Source organism: Rhinoraja longicauda, chromosome 11, assembly GCF_053455715.1.
Source record: "Rhinoraja longicauda isolate Sanriku21f chromosome 11, sRhiLon1.1, whole genome shotgun sequence".
Classification (NCBI taxonomy): domain Eukaryota; kingdom Metazoa; phylum Chordata; class Chondrichthyes; order Rajiformes; family Arhynchobatidae; genus Rhinoraja; species Rhinoraja longicauda.
The window spans coordinates 52,606,975-52,620,960 of NC_135963.1; the positions used below are offsets into that span (position 1 = coordinate 52,606,975).

General features: G+C 45.9%; 1 protein-coding gene across 2 annotated transcripts in view; it reads right to left on the reverse strand.

Moving 5' to 3' along the window:
- crb1 (crumbs cell polarity complex component 1) overlaps nucleotides 1-7,851 on the reverse strand; it is a 78,744-nt gene extending 70,893 nt beyond the window's left edge. For both annotated transcript variants that reach the window (XM_078407729.1, XM_078407730.1), the window contains exon 1: nucleotides 7,659-7,851. In XM_078407729.1, the coding sequence (XP_078263855.1) occupies nucleotides 7,659-7,740 (82 nt within the window). In that variant the 5' untranslated portion in view covers nucleotides 7,741-7,851. The remainder of the gene's footprint in view (nucleotides 1-7,658) is intronic.
- Between the last annotated feature and the right edge of the window lie 6,135 nt (nucleotides 7,852-13,986).

Below are 13,986 nucleotides of genomic sequence, written 5' to 3' on the forward strand. Positions count from 1 at the left end.
TACTTGTGAAGCTGGTAGTGCTGCTGTTCACAGCGCCAGAGACCCAACTTTCATCCTGACCTCGGTTGCTGCCTGGGTAGAGTTTTGCATGTTCTCCCGGTGACTGCGTGGGTTTCCTCCAGGTGCTCTGGTTTCCTCCCACATCCCAAAGGGGCGTGGGTTTGTACGTTAATTGATCTCTGTAAATTGCCCCTGGCCTGCAGGGGCGTGGATGAGAAAGCAGGATCACATGGAACGAGTGCGAGTGGGCTTTCGATGGTCAGTGTGGACTCGGTGGGCTGAAGAGCTTGTGTTCATACTGTATCTTTCAATTCAATTGATCCAGTAGAACTAGCGAGGGTCACCCATGAGGGTGATTGGTTTTCTCCAACTCCAGAGATCAGGAAACTGTTGACTGATCCAAAGTTATCACGAGATGCAACACCTGTCCCTTTACCTCCCCCCTCAACTCCATCCAAGGACCCAAACAGTCTTTCCAGGTGAGACAAAGGTTCACCTGCACCTCCTCCAACCTCATCTATTGCATCCGCTGCTCTAGAAGTCAACTTATTTACATCGGTGAAACCAAGTGCAGGCTCGGCGATCGCTTCGCTCAACACCTGCGCACGGTCCGCATTGACCAAACTGGTCTCCCGGTGGCCGAGCACTTCAACTCCCCCTCCCATTCCTAGTCTGACCTTTCTGTCATGGGCCTCCTCCAGTGCCATAGTGAGGCCCAGCGGAAATTGGAGGAACAGCACCTCATATTTCGCCTGGGCAGCTTGCAGCCCAGTGGTATGAACATCGACTTCTCCAACTTTAGATAGTTCCTCTGTCCCTCTCTTCCCCTCCTCCTTCCCTGATCTCCCTCTATCTTCCTGTCTCCACCTATATCCTTCCTTTGTCCCGCCCCCCTGACATCAGTCTGAAGAAGGGTCTCGACCCGAAACGTCACCCATTCCTTCTCTCCTGAGATGCTGCCTGACCTGCTGAGTTACTCCAGCATTTTGTGAATAAATGCTTTTATCTCTGACATCTCTTCTATCTTTCTTCTAAAATGTTTTCTGGGTACATTGCTGCAATACCTGTAGTTCTGGGATCCATCCAACATCTGCTCTGCCGTTCCCTTATCAGACTCTTGATTTAGAGACTTGGAAACCCAAACATTGTGTGAACCTTAGCACCAGACATGGGTTGAATCAGCAGTCTGCTTTTACTTCCCTTCTTCTCCCTGACTGGTACTCTCAAAAAAGTTGGCCTCTTTTAGTTTAGTTTAGTTTAGAGATACAGCGCGCCGGCCATCAATCCTTGCACACTAACACTATCCTACACACGCCATGGACAATTTAACCAAGCCAATTAGCCTACAAATCTGTACATCTTTGGAGTGTGGGAGGAAACCGGAGCACACAGAGAAAACCCATGCGGTCATGGGGTGAACGTACAAACTCTGTACAGATGACATTGGCGGTCAGGATCAAACCCAGGTCTCTGGCGCTGTATGGCAGCAACTCTACCGCTGAGCCACTGTTCTTTCCCGATCTTTCTTTGAGATGGTCTACCTCTTGGTCACATGGCAACAACCACGAGTCATTAGAATGATGGCCAGTGATCTTCTCTTAACAAGCAAATTTCTAATCACCTCTCAATGGCATCACCCATGCTGAAGGCACCAACATTAAAATTTTGGGGCCATCGTGACCAAGCCCAAAACTTTAACCAAGTCAAGTAGCGAAATACAGCATCCTGAAAGTAGTTGAAATGAACAGTATCCTGTAGTGAATGCCTGATTTTAATTCTCATAACATTGCCACATGTTTAAAATGATGTAATTTTCTTCAATTTACAGGAAGAGTGCAGACAAAAACATCAACATCATCCACTGCCCAGTGTTCCCCATGGTAAACATTCACTTCATCAACCATCAATGAAGCCATCAAGTTTTCAGTTTACAAAGTGCAATGTAGTAACGCAACAAGTGAGCAACTGAATCATCCTGTCGCCAACTAGAGAGAGGTCCCGACATCCCATATACCGCATTGGAGACCCTCGGACTATCTTTAATCACACTTTACTGGACCTTACCGGAGGAGGTCGTTGACGTAGGTACTATATAAGAAACATTTAGACAGTTACATGGACAGGAAAGGTTTAGAGGGATATGGGCAGGTGGGACAAGTGTAGATGGGACATGTTGGTCAGTGTGGGCAAGTTGGGCCACTGTATGACTCTATGCACTAAACATTATACCCTTTGTCCTGTATCTGTACACTGTGGACAGCTTGATTGTGATCATCTGTAGTCTTCTCACTGACTGGATAGCACGCAACAAAAAAGCTTTTCATTGTACCTCAGTACACATGACTATAACAATAATCTATATACTAAAACGCTCGTTTGTTTGTTCCTGAACTACAGCCAAAACGGTACACGATAGCGCAACAATTTTAGGCCCACCTTACTCACCGTCGTCCCTTTCAGGCTAATGGAAGAAGTTTCATTGAAATCGGTGTTATATTTTTAAAGTTATTCACATTTTAAAGTTTAAATCTATCTCCTAGGGAGGGAGGGGGATGGTGGGAGGGAGGGAGGGGGGTGGAGGGAGGGGGAGGGGGGTGGAGGGAGGGGGAGGGGGGTGGAGGGAGGGGGAGGGAGGGGTGGAGGGAGGGGGTGGAGGGAGAGGGTGGAGGGGAGGAGGGAGTGAGGGGAGGAGGGAGGGGAGGGGGTGAGGGGAGGAGGGCGGGGAGGAGGGAGGGGAGGGAGGGGAGGGAGTGAGGAGGGGAGGGAGTAGGGGAGGGGAGGGGGGAGGGAGGGGAGGGGGAGGGGAGGGGGGAGGGAGGGGGGAGGGAGGGGGGAGGGAGGGGGGAGGGAGGGGGGAGAGGGTGCTGCACCAATGCAGAAGAGGTTTGGGTCCAACTTGGTCTAGTGATAAACTAAAGTCTTCTTTGACAGACATTTTGGGTCTGAAACCTTCTTCAGAGAAACTGGGTGCTGCCTTCTTTTTGCCCCTGTCCTTCCTGGGTCATTCAGCAAATGCTATGACCTGGGCCAGCCCGAGATCATGAAATGTGCTTATGAATGCAAGTTGTTTTGCTTCCTTTATTTGACGACTGCACCTGCCCACAGAGATAGCGCCCGCACTCAAGATTGAATGGCCTCTTCCTATGCTGAAAAAACTTGAAGGGCCCCAACCCGAAACATCACCTGTCCATGTTCTCCAAAGATGCTGCCTGACCCGCTGAGTTACTCCAGCACTTTGCGTCCTTTTGTGTAGACCAGCATCTGCAGTTCCTTGTTTCGAAGCTTACTATGTTTTAAATTAGCAGGAAGGAACTGCAGATGCTGGTTTAAACCGAAGATAGACACAAACAACTGGAGTAACTCAGCGGGTCAGGCAGCATCTCTGGAGAAAATGAATAGGTGACATTTCAGGTTGAGACGTTTTGGGCCTGAAGACAGGTCTCGACTGAAACATCATCTATTCCTTTTCTCCAGAGATGCTGCCTGTCCCGCTGAGTTACTCCAGCTTTTTGTGTCTATCTACGTTTTAAATTATACAGTTGACAGCAAATTGACTTTTATTGAAACAACTCTGATTTAAAAATGTTTGGATAATAATTAATTTTGACATAGTCTTAAAATAAACACAGATGAACTCATGTAGATTTAGATTTAGATCTTGGTGCTAAAAGAATCAAGGGATATGGGGAAAAAGCAGGAACGGGGTACTGATTTTAGATTTCATATTGCCATCTATTGCATTAAATGGCAATATGATGATCAGCCATGATCATATTGAATGGCGGTGCTGACTCGAAGGGCCGAAAGGCCTACTCATGCACCTGGTTTACTAAGTAGCTTAAGATGTTCTAGTGATCTAGTAATGGGGGTCCATTGAAGAATTTGGACGTTGTGTTTGGGGTTTCAAGCCAATTTCTGTAAAACACCCCATTAACTTTTGGCTCATTCGCAAAAGTAAGGTAAGTTCATAGATCGGAAAAAGGGAAAGGCAAAGCGGTACAGTGCAAAGCCAGATCCGGTAAGGGCGTGTGGGGAACGCAAAAAAGGTCACAACTTTGCAATTGAGGTAAAAACGAATGAATGCTATTCCCTCCTCAGATGCTGCCTGACCCGCTGAGTTCTTCCAGCACTGTGTGTTTTGCAAAGGATCCCACAGCATCATTTGAAAGACAATGTAGAAAATCTCCTTCCTCCCATCGCTCTATCTTTCTCAAAATGTTCTGCTCTGCGTTTATATTTTAGAAGACATTATTATTGGAAAGAGGATTGTGGTCAGTTACACATTGCTATTTGCGAGGCTACGTGGCACACAAACTGGCTCCCCGCTTCTTAAGGGCCTGTCCCACTTAGGCGATTTTTTAGGCGACTGCCGGCGACTGTCAAAGTCGTAGCAGATCGCCGAAATATTCTTTGACCCCACGACAATGACCACGACAATGACCACGCCAATGCCGAGTCAGGTCGAGATTGCACCGTCTTCGGAAACATCGCGAAATTCCCACGCTGTCAATGCTTCTCCGGCGTCCTAATTTTCGCTGAAATCACTGACAAGTCGGTAAGTACTTGAGAGTTTTGAACTATAACATCTTGTATGGGTTACTTGAAACCCAAGCTTCACGGTAACAAGGCCTAAACTGGATTGACTTCCAGTTTACTAATAGGAGTATTAAGAAATTTAATTTTAAAGGTGGTTAAATGGATTTTTGTGCGGAGTGTGGGCATTCTTTGAAAATGTACAGGAGATGCATATCTGGTTTCTGGGTTGCATATCTGGGTTGGGAGCCCACTTTAAATGTAATCGCTGATGGCCATAAACATCGTGAAAATTCCCACCCTTACTTGACCGTCAAACTGTCGCTTCCAATCTACTGTCAAATGTCCTGACGGTAAATAAATTGGTTAAACACAAGTATTTTATGGTATCTTCAAATGACTTTACTTATTTTAATGTTACGTGCTTCTAAATGCATCTAAGAGAACCTAGCAAACCTGGGGACAGCATGCGACAGCGCCCGCAATAAGCAACGATACCTGACGACAAGCCAGCTATCGCCGAGAGATTTCATACCGGTTGATTTCTCAGCGACGCGCTGAAATCCACTACGACTCTTTGAAGACTCCTCACGATCATGCCCGCGACACCCCGGCGAACTGTCGGCGACAGCCTAGTCACCGGCAGTCGCCTTAAAATCGCCTAAGTGGGACAGGCTCTTTTTACAAAATAACACTGGCAACATTTGCAAAAATAGTCGGAGACACAAAGAAGTGCAGGCGCTGGTTGACAAAATAAAAGATCCTCAAAGTGCTGGCGCAACTTTACTGGATCAGGCAGCATCCAAAATACTTTACTTCACAATACCCTCGGAGTTGTCAAAGCTTGACGAGTTTTATTCCTATGTTTTCGACATCCACTAAAGTAAAGTCTGAAGAAGGGTCTCGACCCGAAACGTCACCCATTCCTTCTCTCCTGAGATGCTGCCTGACCTGCTGAGTTACTCCAGCATTTTGTGAATAAATACCTTCGATTTGTACCAGCATCTGCAGTTATTTTCTTACAAAGTAAAAGTTGGAATCGATTGGGTACGAAGAAGAAAATGATGGTATGCCTGGTACATACGTCCCTGATATTGCAAAGGCTTTTAAACAACACACCACAACGACAGTTTTACACATGGTTCGTCTAACTGGTTTCAAGGGCAAAGTCTAACCAGACTTTCAGCAATTTCTACGAACACTTCCCAACCATTGCTCGGTTTCAAAGGACCTGCGTAAATCTAGTGGGTTAAACTTTCGTCTGATTTATAATCAGTGGAAGATTGGAAAATAAGGTTGATTTTGTTCGCTGCCTGGTCGCTCAATTGCAAGCGAATGTCTTTACAATCGAGGGTGCGTTTTATTAGTTTAGATTAGTTCAAGCTGGCACCACGGACGTTGTGGGCCGAATGGCCTGTTCCTGATGTGGGTTTTTTTAAATCTCTGTAACGAATTTTCGCAATCTTCGTCAACAACTATGTCCGAATTTATCTTTTCGAAACTTGGCCTGAAATCTTAAGGGGCGGAAAAGCAGTGAGTTCAGCCAACTGACAATCACATTGTGATATAAATGAAGTGGGTGTTGTTGTACAATGCGCTTTCTCGGGGTAGACAGGCCAAGGACGAAGCTAATGCTGGATTTCTGTTTGGAGATGCTGACTTGATGAAAGCGGTAGCAGATGACCCAGATTAGACTAATACTCCGCCGCTTCCCAGTCTAATCACAGCTGCCTTCTCGTTCACCGCCTCCAAAGCGACAAACGGATACATTTGGTCAACACAAACTCCTCACGGTCGAGTTAATAATGACCTGCGTCGGTTCAACCCACACAATGGCTCTGGTGGAAACTGTCGGAGTTGAGAATCGTCACAGAATTACCAACCAAATCCAGTCCGTCACCTATTCATTTTCTCCAGAGATGTTGTCTGTCCCGCTGAGTTACTCCAGCGCCTTGTGTCTATCTTGCGTTTAAACCAGCACTACACTACACTACGGTCATCTCTCCTCATTCATATGAAACCTCACCATCCACCTGTAAGATTTATTATTATTATTATTATTATTTTCGTTGAAAACATGAGCGACTCAGTGGTGCTGGTTTATGACGGGCACGGTGAGATTGTAAACCTTACAGAGGATCTGAACTACACACATATTTATTTATCTTATTACCGTTTATTCCTTCCCCCTCCCTCCCTCCCTCCCTCCCTCCCTGCCTGATTGCTTTCAGTTTGAAGGGTCTCGACCCGCAATGCCACCTCTCTTTTTCTCCAGAGATGCTGCCTGACCCACTGAGTTACCCCGGCACTTTGTGTCTACGCTCAAATCCATCAGTGTAAGGACAGGATCGCCACTGCGCACCTGAAAGAAACTCGCTCAGAGGCGCACTCAAGCATTATTGATCCGCTGCGATTCAAATGACGCTTTAAATTGATTGGTGTTAAATGATAGTCCAAAACAAATGATGAAAAACTGGCCCAAGAATTACATCAAGTCACATTTACGGCAGGGGTAATGCAGAGTATTGGAAGGACAGTAGTTTTTACAGTGTTTACAGGCCCGTTAAGCTGCTTCAAGAACCATTTTGAGTCTATCTCCAGCATGTAGTGTCTATCTCCAGCATGTAGTGTCTATCTCCAACATGAGTCTATCTCCAGCATGTTGAGTCTATCTCCAATATTTTGAGTCTATCTCCAATATTTTGAGTCTATCTCCAACATTTCGAGTCTATCTCCAGCATGTTGAGTCTATCTCCAGCATTTAGTCTCTACCTCCAACATTTAGTGTCTGTCTCCAACATTTCGAGTCTACCTCCAGCGTACTCAAGCATTATTGATCCGCTGCGATTCAAACGACGTTTTAAATTGATTGGTGTTAAATGATAGTCCAAAACAAATGATGAAAAACTGGCCCAAGAATTACATCAAGTCACATTTACGGCAGGGGTAATGCAGAGTATTGGAACGACAGTAGTTTTTACAGTGTTTACAGGCCCGTTAAGCTGCTTCAAGTACCATTTCGTGTCTATCTCCAACAGTTAGTGTCTATCTCCAAGTAACAACTTCAGTCGTCGCTACATATGACAATGAATCACTCCGGGCCAATATCGCGGTGGGTAACTTACTTTGGACGGCGATGAGGAGCAACAGGCGCAGCAGGGTCGGGCTGGGCTTTGCGACCACTCTGGAAGTGTTACACAAAGCCATGGCTTGGGAAGGGATTCATCGTGTGTCTGTGGTCGCTGTGAGTGTCTGTCTGTATCCCTTCTCCGGCTGTACCCCGCTCCTGCCACGGACACAGTGCTCGCTCAGCCGGGAGCCGAGTGCTGTCGCGGGGGGGCGGGCAGTCACTTCACCCGCTCTCCCTCCTCACGGCTCACATGCAAGGGTTCGGGCGAGTCTCCAAACCCGCCACAGAGCCACAATGCTAATCGGATTGGAGTTTACTCTGGCAGGCGATGCCTGCTCGGGGTGGAAACAAAGACCTGCAGGTGCAGGGTTTTCCCTACCAAAGAAAGACACAGAGTGCTGGAGTAACTCAGCGGGTCAGGCAGCATCTTTGGGGGGGGGGGGGGGGGGGGGGGACAGGGACAGGTGGCGGTTCGGTTCTGGACGGGACCCTATTTTTAGACTTTCCACACATGGCCAGAGTCCCAGACAAGATGCTCCTATCTCTCCACGGTGCAACGCAAACGCCACAGTTTAATATCGCTTATTGTCACATGTACCGAGCGAGGGGCAGTGAAAAAGCTTTTTGTTTCCAGTCAGTGGAAAGACAATAACATGATCACAATCAAGCGTAGACGCAAAACTGCTGGAGTAACTCAGCGGGACAGGCAGCATCTCTGGTCGAGACCCTTCTTCAAACTGAGGGGAGGGGAGGGGAGGGGAGGGGAGGGGAGGGGAGGGGAGGGGAGGGGAGGGGAGGGGAATAAACGGTGATAAAATCAATAAATAAATATGAGTGCAGTTCAGATCTGTTTTAAAATCATACAGGCGGACGGGGAGGTGTCCGGATGAATGGGGAAAGGTAACCATAGTCAAGTCAAGTTTATTTGTCACATACACACATACACGATGTGCAGTGAAATGAAAGTGGCAATGCCTGCGGATTGTGCAACAAAAAAAATTACAATTACAGCATATAAATTAAAATTAATACAGAAAATAAAAATGTAGTCCCTGGAGTTATAATAGTTAACAGTCCTGATGGCCTGTGGGAAGAAACTCCGTCTCGTCCTCTCTGTTTTCACAGCGTGACAGCGGAGGCGTTTGCCTGACCGTAGCATCTGGAACAGTCCGTTGCTGGGGTGGTAGGGGTCCCTCATAATCTTTCTTGCTCTTGTTCTGCACCTCCTGATGTGGGGAGGAACTGAAGATAGTGTAGGAAGGAACTGCAGATGCTGATTTAAATGGAAGTTAGACACGGAGTGCTGGAGTAACTCAGCGGGTCAGACAACACTCCTCTCCAGAGATGCTGCCTGTCCCGCTGAGTTACTCCAGCACTTTGTGTCCACCTTCGATTTAAACCAGCACCTGCAGTCCTTTCCTACACATTACAATCAAGCCATCAGCCGTGTGCAGATAGATACAGGATAAAGGGGATAACATTCAATGGAATAATGACAGACGGCCAAAAATAACTGGATGAGCAAAAGCACAAAGCGCCGGAGGAACTCTGCAGGTCAGGCAACATCTGTGGAAGGAAGTGCACAGAAATTGTTTCGGGTCAGCACCCTTCCTCAGACTGATTGTCCAGCTGGGTTTCCAGTTAACCCCCCCCCCCCCCCCCTCCCTACCCCATCAGTCTGAAGAAGGGTCCTGACCTGAAATGTCGTGTGTCCACTCCCTCCACAGATGCTGCCCGGCCCTTGAATTCTTCCAGCACTTTGTGTTGTGTAGTAAATAGGGTAGTTTACACGAGACAATTAGATCCTATCATTGGAAAATAGATAAATGGGATTTGACCAAAATATTAAAAATAAAGATCTCATAATACTGGTGTCAAATAAAAGACAGCTGAGAGATCCACGAGAAATCCAATGTTTGATGTTATACCATAGCTTTAAAGATTATTCCTGCAAAATACAGGAACAAAATATTCAATTTAACTAAATCAACACCCAGTGTAGTTTCTCAAAATATTGTCTGAACATGATTTTTTTACTGTTAAATAAAGGTTTGTTTGAAAAAATATTTCCTGATATCAGTCCTAAAATGACCATTTGCCACCCGGTTGTTAAAATCTATCTTCTGTGCAGAAAATCAAACAGTAATTAACTGAGGCCATTTTAACAACATAATTTACAACTTACCGAGCTTTGTAAGTTCAACATTTGTTGTAGGATGGGTTGTAGCAAAGTAAAGACAGAATGAGATGCAAGCCGCTCTTTCCGAATTATCTACAATATGTTCGGCACGGACATGGTGGGCCGAAGGGCATGTTCCTGTACTGTACTATTCTATGTTCTTGTAGGATTGTAGCATGAAAATTCAGCTCCATCTTTATGTCTGAAGAAGGGTCTTGACCCAAAACACCACCTATTCATGTTCTCCAGAGATGCTGCCTGATCCGCTGAATTAAAAAAAATATATATATATACTTTATTCGAGAAATAAAGAAATAAATATATACAATGCATGTTCTTTACAAAGCTCCATCCGACATCCTCGGAAGCTATACATACATTCAAAACGTACATTGAATGCACCAATTACATAAAATTACCCCCCACCCTTGCCACTCATGTGGCCCACTGGTGTGGAATCCCTTCCCTTATTTTGAGGGGCTTCTCCACCACACGCTACCCCCCCCCCCCCCCCCCCCATGTCCATCAGTGGAAGGACCCTAGACTGCGGCCCTCCGCCACAGAGCCTTGGCGTTGGCTGCACCAAGCTTCAGTGCGTCCCTCAGCACGTACTCCTGCAGTCTGCAGCGGGCCAGTCGGCAACATTCCCCGATGGGCATCTCACTCCGCTGGGAGGTCAACAAAGCTCAGGCAGTCCAAAGAGTGTCTTTCAGCATCTGCCGTGTTACTCCAGCACTTTGTGTCCTTTTGTGCAGCCTCAACTTTAGTTTATTCTAAGTTTGGAAGTACAGCATGGAAACGTGCCCTTCGGCTTATCGAGTCCACGGCAACCAATGATCACCTGTAATGAAAGCATTTGAACAGGAGTGTACAATATTTAGGATGCTGAATAATACCAAATTTACCTTTGCCCAATGTTTGACAGCTATGATACAAAATGAATAATTAGCATTTTTGGAATACCTTTGAATTCCTTGGAAGAACATTTCAGCCAGTGAAGTTCCTTTGGAATAAGCCACTGTTTGAAAAATAATGAATCTCTTTATAGAATATGGATAATCTTTTAGAAAAAAATCATTTTAAAATCTAAAATGTAAAGAACACATGCAGAGATATATGAAAGCCTGCAGAATGTTGCAGTAGAATTTGTTAATATTATAATATTTGCCAAACAACATTATTAAACAGATGCATGTTAACAATTGCATTTGACAAGGTGTCTTTTGTTTCATCCATGTGTAGTGGCCCCAGTTGGTCTCCTATTGTTTTCCATATGTCTGCAACCGTGCATACATGTATGTCATTCAAGATAATTCCTGGTACTATACCTGAACTGGCAGATGGCTCAGAAATTACCAACTCTTCAAATGCTTGAAGCTGGGATTTCTTGCGGATAGGAGTGATGAAACACTCCAGCAATTTAAGGCTGAGTCTAATCCAAGGTTTATGATCTGGCCAGCTCACAAGGACACTGTACCTACCCAGTGACCTCCTCCCCCCTTGCTAAACCCTACCAAAAGATCTTTCCTTTTGGAATCTTTATTTCATGTGAGACAAATCTGGTAGAGGGTTGTTTTTCAGACTGGAGACCTATTATAAGTGTTGTGCCACAGGGATCAAAGCTGGGTCCAATGCCGTTTGTTGGGCTGAATGGCCTGTTTCATGCTGTACAGCTCTAAGGCCACAATTCTTCGTAAATAAAGCTAATATTACTGCTGCTTGCTACACAGTACCTTTCGCTATTCAATAGACAATAGGCAATAGACAATAGGTGCAGGAGAGGCCATTCGGCCCTTCGAGCCAGCAACGCCATTCAATGTGATCATGGCTGATCATTCTCAATCAGTACCCCGTTCCCGCCTTCTCCCCATACCCCCTGACTCTGCTATCCTTAAGATTCAGATTACTTTTTTAAAAAACATCAAAAGTTGGATTTTTTTTCCACATGAAATTTGATATACATGAATATTTTATCTGTGATCACGATTTAAGCAGAGGTCTGAACACTTTTTGACCAATATTTCGTAGTCTGCCAGTGACATCCTGACAGAGCAGTGCAGTGCAGAATTATACTGGCATAATTCCTGTAAAATCCTGCACCTCTAATTGTGAACCATTTCCACGTCACCACATCCTCTTGTTATCAGAGGAGAAAAAAATCAAACAGCTGATGCAAAAAGGGCTAATGTTTCCTTCGAATGCAGCAAATCAAACTGGAACTAGTTGCAGTAGCTGACGGTATGCTTCAGTTATCTAAAAATCTAAATTTACGCTACATGCTTTTAAATTGTTATTACAATTTTCATTATAGTAACACCAACTACAATTAAAAGGCAATTAATTTCAGTTCTGTGCAGCTGGCCATAGTGTTGATTAGTTAATCAGCTGAAACAAATTGCAGTGTAATTCTCTTAAAATGATTCAGATAGTATATTTAATATATTTCAAATAAATGCTATTGGTGAAAACAGCCATGATTTGTATTACAAATCTTATTTGCTTAACAGAGTGTCTGTCTGTCTGTCTGTCTGTCTGTCTGTCTGTCTGCCTGTCTGCCTGCCTGCCTGCCTGCCTGCCTGCCTGCCTGCCTGCCTGTCTGTCTGTCTGTCTGTCTGTCTGTCTGTCTGTCTGTCTCTCTCTCTCTCTGTCTATCTTCTATTACTAAAACTCTTGGTTTGTTTATGCATATGTGTTTATGTGTGTACCATGCCCTCTACACAGCCAAAATGGCGCATGACAGCGTGACAATTGTAAGCCCACCCTACTCACCATTCCCGCGTGGTCTGAATAAACCTACTTTTGTTATTAAAAAAAAAACAATTTACCTAATAAACTTTAATAAATGCGCTCCCCCCCCCCCCCCCCAGGAGTACCAGCAGGAGGACCAGCGCCTTCCCAGCGTGCCTGACCTTCCTCCTGTGGTGCAGCGTGGAGGCAGAGGATCCACAAGATGGCTGTCCCCGTCGCTCCCCGCTGCTCGCAGCCGAGCTGCAGGAGACGCTTCGGCTCCACGCCCAGCCCGCAGGAGAAACGGGGCCGAGGGCAGTGCCTTTTCCCTCTCACCCCTTGCCCGCCCACGGCCACGAGGGCACTCCCCACCTAGCAACGGGTCCATGGTTGGGCCGAGGGGAGGGGGGAGGGATGGGGGGGAGAGGGGCGTGGGGTAGGGGACGGAAGGGGGGGATGTGGGGAGGGGTGGAGAGTGGAGGGGGGGGAGGAGGGGGAGGGGGGAGGGGCGGGAATGGGTAAAGGATAGGCGGGATGGGGGAGAGGGAGAGGGATGGGGGAGGGGGAGAGGGATGGGGGAGGGGGGAGAGGGGAGCCGCGCCTGTGCAGTAATACTTGTGTGTTCGGCATCACAATGGGAACCCAACGGATACATTTCACCCTAAGTCCCTCCCTGTTGTTTGGTTGTCACCTCCACCCAAGTTACTTGACCATGAAGTCACTTAAATTCAATCCCGCCTTCAACTTTCTCAATTAAAGAGATCATCAACCTTTCTCCCTCCTCTGACACTGCCCGATCTGCCGTGTATTTCCAGTATTTTCTCAATTTTTTAACTTTCAACTTCTACATAACCCAATACTTCTTTGTTGCAAAGAGCTATTTCTTAAGATCCATCATTTTGCTTTCACTTCCAAAAACATGTACATTTGAGAAAACTAGCATATCTTCTTGTCAACAACACATGTTTTTATTCCCTTGCATCTGCTAACTGTGATCCCTGTTCCATCTATTTAATTATGGATCAAGTTATGGAAAGCCACTCATTCGCGTGGCAATGCCCGAATGTCAGCCACTTTAAACACAAGCGTGTTTAAGATTCATAAAGATACAATTTTAATTAGTCGGCAAAGGCGAGGCCACTTCTCAATGTTAATTCCTCTTCTGCTCTCAATTTCAATTTACACCAGGGCCACAGAAAGATGTTCCTTATTCACCCAGACTGTGTGACCCACTTATGAAGTGGCTTTAGAAACCTGGCAGCCAACCACAAAATGGATCTCAGATAGGCAAAGCAGTCAACTTGTTGTTGGGCTCATTCCAAACAATTACTTGGAGGTTTTGTATGGTCAAAGGAACACTACATCAGATTTACATACTCTATATTCCAGGAAAAGTCAAGATACCATAGGAAGATTA